Source organism: Phragmites australis, chromosome 6, assembly GCF_958298935.1.
Source record: "Phragmites australis chromosome 6, lpPhrAust1.1, whole genome shotgun sequence".
NCBI classification, from domain to species: Eukaryota; Viridiplantae; Streptophyta; class Magnoliopsida; order Poales; family Poaceae; genus Phragmites; species Phragmites australis.
The window spans coordinates 19360343-19369244 of NC_084926.1; the positions used below are offsets into that span (position 1 = coordinate 19360343).

At 43.5% G+C, this 8902-nt stretch overlaps 1 protein-coding gene across 1 annotated transcript; it reads left to right on the top strand.

The window, feature by feature from the left end:
- The first annotated feature begins 5448 nt into the window (after positions 1-5448).
- LOC133922055 (heat stress transcription factor A-3-like) lies at positions 5449-8902 on the top strand. The gene is made up of 2 exons (XM_062367212.1): positions 5449-6249; positions 7557-8902. Exons 1-2 carry the CDS (start codon positions 5761-5763, stop codon positions 8634-8636), a joined length of 1569 nt encoding a protein of 522 aa, XP_062223196.1. The 5' UTR covers positions 5449-5760; the 3' UTR covers positions 8637-8902.

The following is an 8902-nucleotide window of genomic DNA, read 5'->3' on the forward strand; positions in this document are numbered from 1 at the left end:
GGCGAAAGCCCTGTTTGGCGTTATGCCGGCTTCAAGCTAATGCGACGAGCTTGATAATCATGACATGAGATGGGATCCATCTTTGTAGGGTGATGATGGTGTGCTTCCTGTGGTGCGTGTTACTGTTATGGCCAATCGGTCGCAATGAAAACATTATTGTGGTAGATAGTATTTTGTTTTTAGCTCTGTTGTCCTGAGCCTCCATTTCTTCTGTGATGTTGTAGTTCTTTATTTTTCTTTTGTTACATCAGCTTGTATTGTTTGGCACATTTGATGTCTTGTTCTTCTTCTAATATAACCGTTCACTCTGTGGCTTTAAAAAAACAAAAACATTGCCACATCGTTGTCCATTTCTCTGACGTGAACCTCATATCTGATGAATACAATTACACCTCAAAACGACCTTACGTTTGGTTGGTCACTTACTACATATAGTCATGGTCACTCATAAAACATTTCTAGCTATTTGTGTACTATGTTCTTTTTTTTAGAAAAACTAAATTATTCTGATCTCTCCACCGTGTGATGCACATAATCTTGTTCATTACAGCTCAAGACGGGAACATTTAGGAAAATAAATAACAAGTAACATGATGTTTCCAAATCAAGCACAACATAACCTATTAGTAAACTGCCGTCCATTCTCAGCGAAGAAGCCAATGATGACCATCTCTAATGCTTAGCATGCCATATGCATATTTTTCCTCTCTTCCACTCACTGCAACAAAGCTCAATGCAGTAGCCAATAAGCGCTTCTGAGTAACATCTGCATAACATATGTACTTTTTTTTTTTTGCTAAACACAATATCATTTCTACCCAACCATATGACCCATATATACAATGATCTACGTACACACTTATTCCTCTGTTGATAGTACAATTATCCCTTACCAATTATAAAAAGAGACTACAATTTTCCTTTTTTGAGTTGATTCGGCAACCGGCTACCCTAGCACTTATTGTGTGTTTAGTTTGCTGAAGAAAACAGGGGTACACATTGTAAGATCAACCGCATGTGAATTGAAGCCTTTGTTTGGTTAAGCATAGGAAAAAAACTGGAACACAGAAAGAGAGAGGTCCTCAAGCTTTGTTGTAAAGGTGTTGGAGTATCCAACCATGATTAGCCAGTAAATTCGATGAAACTAATTCTTGAGAAAATACCAATGCGACCTACCAGCATTAAAATTCCGCCACAAATGAACTACCCCTCAACTAAGACCATCCCCAACTATATTCCCTTCATTTCGTTCCCTTCCCGATTCCTTTTCCCGTTCTCATTCCCTTTATTTTCTCTCATCTCCAACAGCTTCCCTTCGAGGGGAATCGCGAAGAGAAAGGAGAAAGAATCCCGTCCTGAAGGGAATGACCCTGGGAATCCCGTCGTGAAGGGAACCATGAAGGGAAACCGTTGGAGCACTGAAGGGAACGAAAATCCCTTCACGACGGGATTTTGGTCCCTGAAGGAAAACAGTTGGGCATGATCTAAAGGGTGTACCAATCGAGCTATCGCTCTATTCAAAGCATAAGAAAAAGAAGGAATGGATCCATATTACCTGAGGTAGCATTAGGAACTCTCATCTTTCCTCGGCTCCAAGCACACGTCCGAGACCCAATGTCCCCGTTATAGCAGCAGTCCTGCCAGATAGTACCTGAACTGTTGCATCAGGGCATCTGACTGGTGAAGACTGAAGATTAGCTTCAATTCTCCATAGGATCAGGTAGGCCCTTCTTTTGATACGTGGAGTCATCCGCCTCCTTGGCTCAATTTAGGCCACGAGATGTGAATTAGACCGTCCACACCGACGGTCCGGATGGGGCCCAGGTTGAGTTATAATGAAGATGGGACCCAAACGGCTTCAACATGCCTTTTCCCCCCTCTCCTTTCCCCTCCCTTTATCGTTCCTCTTGCGAGAACAATGGCAGCTGGTCTAGACGTCCACTCGAGTGCGATCGCACCTGCTGGGCCGTGTGTCTCGCAACTTGCAAATTCTGTCGATTTTTTTTATATTTTCTAACTTAAAAATTAAATAAATAGATCCCATATGAAAAAAATTATAGAAATGAGCGTATATCGTCCTCTCAGAAGGTTTTAACTATTTTAGAGAGCGGTAAGTATGCCACGCTGATAAACACATATCTTAACCCTTCTTAAAGGGTGAACAGTACTTAACTGCTCAATTTCATCTTCTCATATCCTCTGTTTAAAATAATAGTTTTTTGTTGCTTCAAAAATCTTGGAAATTATTGTACTTATTTCATACTCTATGTTAAACCTATTTTAATTGGATTCATCTAAAAAATTCTATGTAAAATTTAAACTAAAATTATCAAAAAAACTACTTTTATAAATTCTAGCAATTATTAGGGCCTTAAATAAATTCACAAAAATCTAGAAAATTCACTAATACTGTTCTTATGTGATATAATAATTTCTAAAATTATTTTTAGCTTTAAGTTATATGGTGAAAAAGTGAGTTCCTTTGTAATGCTTCATTTATATATATTTTTTATAATTGCATGTGATATTCTTATTTAAACTCATTTTGAATTCAAAAATATACAAACCTAGGGCTGAAAATAGTTTTAAAAATTAGTTGATCATATAAGAAGAATTCTAGTGATCTTTTCAGATTTTTGAAAATTTATTTGGTGCCCTAACAATTGCTTGAAATTATAAAAGTACCCTTTTTTTTTAGAGAATTTTAGTTTAAATTTTACAGATGATTTTTAGGTGAATCAAATTAAAATAGATTACACATGTATTATGGAACATGTATAAAAAATTAGAATTTTTAGAGCAACAGAAGATCACTATTTCCAACAGAAAAAATTGAGCGATTAAGTACTATTTACCACGGGAACATTACTAACCGCACTCTCAGTAATTGCAAGGGCTAACTGCCCTCTTAGAGGCTTCCACTTGCCACTGTAACATACTTATCATTCTTTTAAAGGGTTGCAGCATTTTTGGAGGGCGGTAGACACTTATTTCTATAAATTTCTTCATCTAAAGTTTATTTATTTAATTTCTTAAGTTAGAAAATATAAAAAATAAAAAACTCAATTCTGTCAGCATTAGAGCCTTCTTGGTTTGTCGAGAACAGATGGGCCAGGCCACCCCAAGGCCATTTTTTCGACCCACTTGTTTCGTGAGGAGAAGATGGCACTTGTTCCAAAGGTTGACACGAGTTGCACAACCTGTGGCTGCTCTGATTGCCTAAGAAGATCCTCGCATGAATTGAAATGTCTGTGAGCATTGCTTACTTTTCCAACCTATCTCTAGAGCAAGGCTTATTGCACTGAACTTTAGAACAGCCGAAGTCTGTCGAGAGAGATCACCGGAGCATGACCAGCGGCAGAGCTACCTTGGGGACAAAGAGGATCTTCGCCTACCCTCTCCCATGAGACATTTTCGTACCCATTCCATGAGAGATTTTCGTAAATAATTATCTCTAGAGCAAGGCAAACTTATTGTACAAAACCTCTCGAACAGACATATGATATGTCGAGAACACCAGAGCGCGACCAAAACAACCTTGGGGCCAAAAAGGATCGTCGCCTACCCTTTCCCATGAGGATTTTCGCAACTAATTATCTCTAGACAAGGGCAAACTTGTTGCACGAAATCTCTAGAACTACCATAAACTGTCGAGAGATTACCTGAGCATGACCAGTGGCAAAGTTACAATGTGGCCAAAGAGGATCTTCGTCTGCCCTTTCTGACGAGAGATATTCATAACTATCGCTACACTTAGATGCTAAACAAAGTCTTGATCCGCCATAAATTGTCCTATTATTGTATATAGTTCATAGATTTTTTTCCAGAATCGAAACCCACACTCACACAGTCACACAGAACTGTATGAGCGCCCCGAGGAGACAGCGTCGGGGCTCAAACTTGGGTCGCTCACCCGACGGCAATCTCCAGGATATAGTTCATAGATATTGTACTTACTATGCTAGTCCTCTCTATAGTGCTAGTTGTCTCTGTAGTTTGAGTGACGTAGCATGAGGTTGCGAATATGTCAGTGGATAGGGTAGGAGAGGAAGGTAAACATAACGAATGCTCCAAGAAAAACACCTTTTACCTCTACTTTTAGTGTTCCTACAGTTGAGTGCAAAATTACTAAAACCAGTGCTGTCTGCCACTATGTTAAAAAGTGCGAGTGCGAGTGTAGTTTCCTCTTCCGATCTCCTCCTTAACGCGTCATGGAGATTGCTTGCCCCACCTTTCCTGTCATTTTCCTGAAGTTTCACGATATCCATGGGACATTTCCGATCACTCATGAAAAGGAGGGAGTGCGCTTAAGGTTCTATTTTACACAAAAGATTACATCACACCAGGCAAGTAGGGGTTCACTGGAAACACGGCGTAGCGCGCGGTGGATCAAGAGGAGGATGTGTTCTTTGAGCAAAATAGTGATATTGTCGCCGATCAGTTGAACCTAATCTATGACCATTCGGTTCCGGCTTTTCTAGAGGACGCATAACTGCAGTAGGGGGTCCTTAGGGCTATTAATTGCTGAAAAGATACGGTTCGAATTTGCAAAGACATGCATGTAAAGTTTAAAGATGAGAATGAATGTTACTACTATCCAATAGTTGGAAATGCTATGAATCCCCTGGCTGAGGGGTTTATGGGCTTAATACAAAACTTGGAACTGGAGGGTAGAGTCGATAAATAGTAGTAACCCTTTGTACTCAACGAGTGAGTGACTTAAAAGACGCAAGTAAATTTAATAGGATCTGTTCAGAAAGATTTTTGTAAGATCTTATTCATATTATTCATCAAGTGATCTAATAGTTAAGAAAAAAAAACACATATCATCACAGAAAAAAAATCTTTCGTAGAATAAGATTTTATAAAATTTACTTAAAACAATACTCTCGCCTACACTCATGTCTCCTGTGTGGTTTTCATGTGTTGTGCTCGAGGATCTATCTGTATCTTCTCGGCGCCTCTTGATTAAGAATCGGGAAACGGATCAGCGATAGGTGGCAACGCTGATTTACTTTACAATAGAAAAATGTACCGATTGTTAGACCACGCCCAAGGGAGTCCTGTCGCGGGCGAAAATCTCGTCGTGAAGGTATTTTCGTTCCCTTCAGCGTTCCAATGACTTCACTCCACGGTTTCCATTATGAAGGGATTCTCAGGGTCATTCCTTTTAGAATAGGATTTTTTCTCTTTTTTTTCACGATTTTTCTCGAAGGAAAACTGTTGAAAATAAGAGTAAATATAAAGAATAGAAACGAGAGAAAAATCAGACAAAACGATATAAAAGAAATATAGTTAGAGATGTCTTATCGGTGTGACCTGCCCCGTCCTTTTCTTTGCGCCGTCTCCAACAGCCTCCCCGGTCGGCGGCTTACATGCGGACCCGGCACAGAGCCCCACCACCACCTGAACCCAACCCAAAATATCCCGTCCTGTCTTCGCCCCCAAGCAAACCCCACCCGCCTCCCCTCTCCCGTGTGGTGCCTCGCCTGCTCGCCCTGTGGTCCGCAGCCACGCCGGCCAAGTGGCCGGAATCCAAACCGGGCCCCGCTGCGATTGCCCGGCCAATACCTCTCAAAAACACAGCCGTCCCTGTTGTCTCAGCGTGCCAGCCGCCGCACGCACGCACGCGCGCGCGGAGCGCCGGGTCTCCCTGCTGTCCCCGGCTGTCCACGCGGAGCGTTCGCTGATGGGCGCTTCACTGTATGTCGGTTCCACCCGAAGCCTATAAATTCACCACCGCCCCGCTCCTCGCCGCCAATGTCCTCCCCTTCCCGGCGCGCTTGCACCCCGCACCCATCGTATGCAGCCATGGACGGCGCCCATGCCGACGCGAATACCCCCAACGCGCCCTACGCCGCCGCCGCCGGCTCCTCAATGGAGGCCGCCGCGCTGCTGCTAGAGCCCAAGCTCGAGGACGAGGCGACGCTGCAACTATCGTCCACTGGCCCCTTGGTGCCCCTGGACCAGCTGATGCCGGGGCCGGGGCCGGGGCCGGCGGTGGCGGTGCCGGCCGAGCCGCCGCGGCCGCGGCCGCTGGAGGCGCTGCTGCAGGGCCCGCAGCTGCCGCCCTTCCTGTCCAAGACGTACGACCTGGTGAGCGAGCCGGCGCTGGACGGGGTCATCTCCTGGGGCGCCGCCGGGAACAGCTTCGTGGTCTGGAACCCCTCCACCTTCGCGCGCGACGTGCTGCCGCACCACTTCAAGCACAACAACTTCTCCAGCTTCGTCAGGCAGCTCAACACCTATGTGCGTACACGACCCTTTCTTCCTTTCTTTCCCCCATTATGACCTATCCATCTGTTCTTGAAATACTCTGCCTGTGCCATCGTCCCCTGTTCTGTTATTGATGCCCTTGGATGCCTGAGATTCATGCTTCCGTGTAGACTGCCGATTTGTTTCTTTTTTGGGTACTTTTGGTTCCTGGTGTGGTATCCTGTGAATCTTGTAAAACCTGCCTTGTAAATGGAGTGTGTACTTTTCTTGCTTTCTTTATTGAGCGGAATCGCAAAATGTAACGCGAAACTGGCCGTGTGAAAAATATAAATCGGATCATGACTGAAACAATCCTGAGGAGTATATCCTGTGAAGGGCAACCTTAATCCGTTTTATGGAATGCGACGCTCTGGAAGGTAAGCTTCACGATCCACATGTGCATACGCACTTCTATTGCAATTCGATTTTCTATCTACGAGTATGCAGCAATAAGCCTACACTGCAAATTCGTTTTTTGCTGCCTTATGTGCTATGCTTTCCCCCCCAACTCCTCTGCCCCCCTGATTAACAGGTTTGGTGTAGTGCAGGTCTACTTACTGCAACTTACTATTTCACTATGTCTCCATATTTTTTAGCTAAATTCGTACTATCTATTGGAGCATTACCCTGTGCGGCAATAGTTTAGAAAATACATTATGGCTAGCACTTCATATAACTTGTAATTTTGTAGCATAGTGCGTTTGATGTAGTCTATTGGCTAAGACATGTTTTGTTCCAGTGTGGTAGTCGGATTGGAAAGGGAGGTTATATAAACCTGGACCAATTTGGTTCTATGCTAAAAACCCATCTTCTTGCTTGATAGGCATGTAGTCATGTTTGACTGGCAATTTAAATAAACCTGGACCAATGTAGTCATGTCCTATCTTCTTGCTTGATAGGCATAAAACCTAGGACCTGTACTCCTCTAGTGTCTATTTGGGGTTAATTGCCAGGAGTGGAGATTATATAGTTACTTCTATTGGTTTACTTTTCCTGTCCAACTTGAAACTGGTCTCTAAGTAGACTGCAGTTTGGTTAGGGGCAAACAGTACTAGTTCTTTATAGAAGCTCAGTTCTTGATTAGTGATAAACGGAAGCTTAGCTTATTGGTAGGTTTGGGTTAGATGAGAATCATTGAGGCTTTGGCATAATGACTACATCAAATGAAACTTGTTTCGTTTTCTTTTTTAACAGTATTTATTATTACACTGTTCTGAGTATTGATGCTGGATCTTTTCTACATGCTCCATTTTTTTTCTTTCTTTTCTGGTATGTTTAACTTTTTTCCTTGACATACTCAGGGTTTCCGTAAAGTTCATGCTGACAGATGGGAGTTTGCTCATGAGGATTTCCTGCGAGATAGCAAGCATCTGTTGAAGAGGATTGTCAGGCGCAGGTCCTCCCCAATGCAACAGAGCAGCATTCAGCCTAGCTCTTCTTCTGGAGAATCCTGCCTGGACCCTGAGCTCCACACGCTGAGAAGAGAGAAGAACGCATTGCTTGAGGAGGTGGCCGGGCTAAAACAGGAGCATCGTCAGACAATTGAGCACATGAGCACGCTGAATAACAGGCTGGAATCAGCAGATGACCGGCAGAAGCAGATGATCTCTTTCCTGGCTAAGCTCGTTCAGAACCTGAGTTTCGTGAGGCAACTGAAGCTGCACAGGGAGCAGAAGGAGATCGACTCCACAAGGGTGAAAAGAAAGTTTCTGAAGCATGTACCACATGGCAGCATAGACTCAGGTGAGTTCAGCTCACAGCATACCGGAGAGAGTGGTTCGTATTTTCCTGCAAGTTCCCCTATGGCTACAAGCGTGCACGACGACATTGCAGACTTTCAGAATTTTCTTTTGGAAGATGACGACTTCAACTGTGGTATGCATCCAGACAACATTGGGCTTGAAGGAGTCGATGCACTGGTTCAGGGGTTTGACACACAAGAGGAACTTGAGCTTGGCAGTGGAGCTGAGCTACTTGAGATGCCTCCAGCTTCTGGTCCGCTTGGCCAAGATCCCACAATTGTCTGGTCCACGGGAAAGAATGTGCTGTTTCCAGGATTGGATGCTACCTCTTCTGAAGCCGACTGCCTAGGATCGTTATCCGACAATATGGGGGTGTTTCCAGGCACCATATTACAGACAACAGGCAAGATGATGAGCGCTGATGATGAGCAAATGTGGGGTGTGGATGTTTCATCAGCTTTGCAAAGCTCTGGCAGTGGCACTTGTCAACAAGCCTTCAGTAGCCTCACTAGCGATACCTATCTAATGGACATGACCAACAAGCTTGAGAAATTCTGGGACCTTGATTTCCAGGCACTGGATGAGGGAGATCTGCAGCTGGACAAGTGTGCTATTGACGACCCTAGTCTTCAGCAGTAACAGCAACGAAATATGAAGAAACCGTAGATCAATTACCGTGTGAGAGAATAGGGTGTGATGCTTTATCCACATAAGTACTACAATTAGCTATGGACATAGCTGTAGTTATTTTGATATTTAGGATGCTTCTGAACTCCTAGATATGTTCACTATGGCACTAAGAAATAGTAATACGTTTTTGTTTCCCATTCATTCATGCTAGCGTTTTTTAATGGAAACTTATATCCTATGATTTGTTCAGAGCAGCTGATAACTGCTCCGGCTGA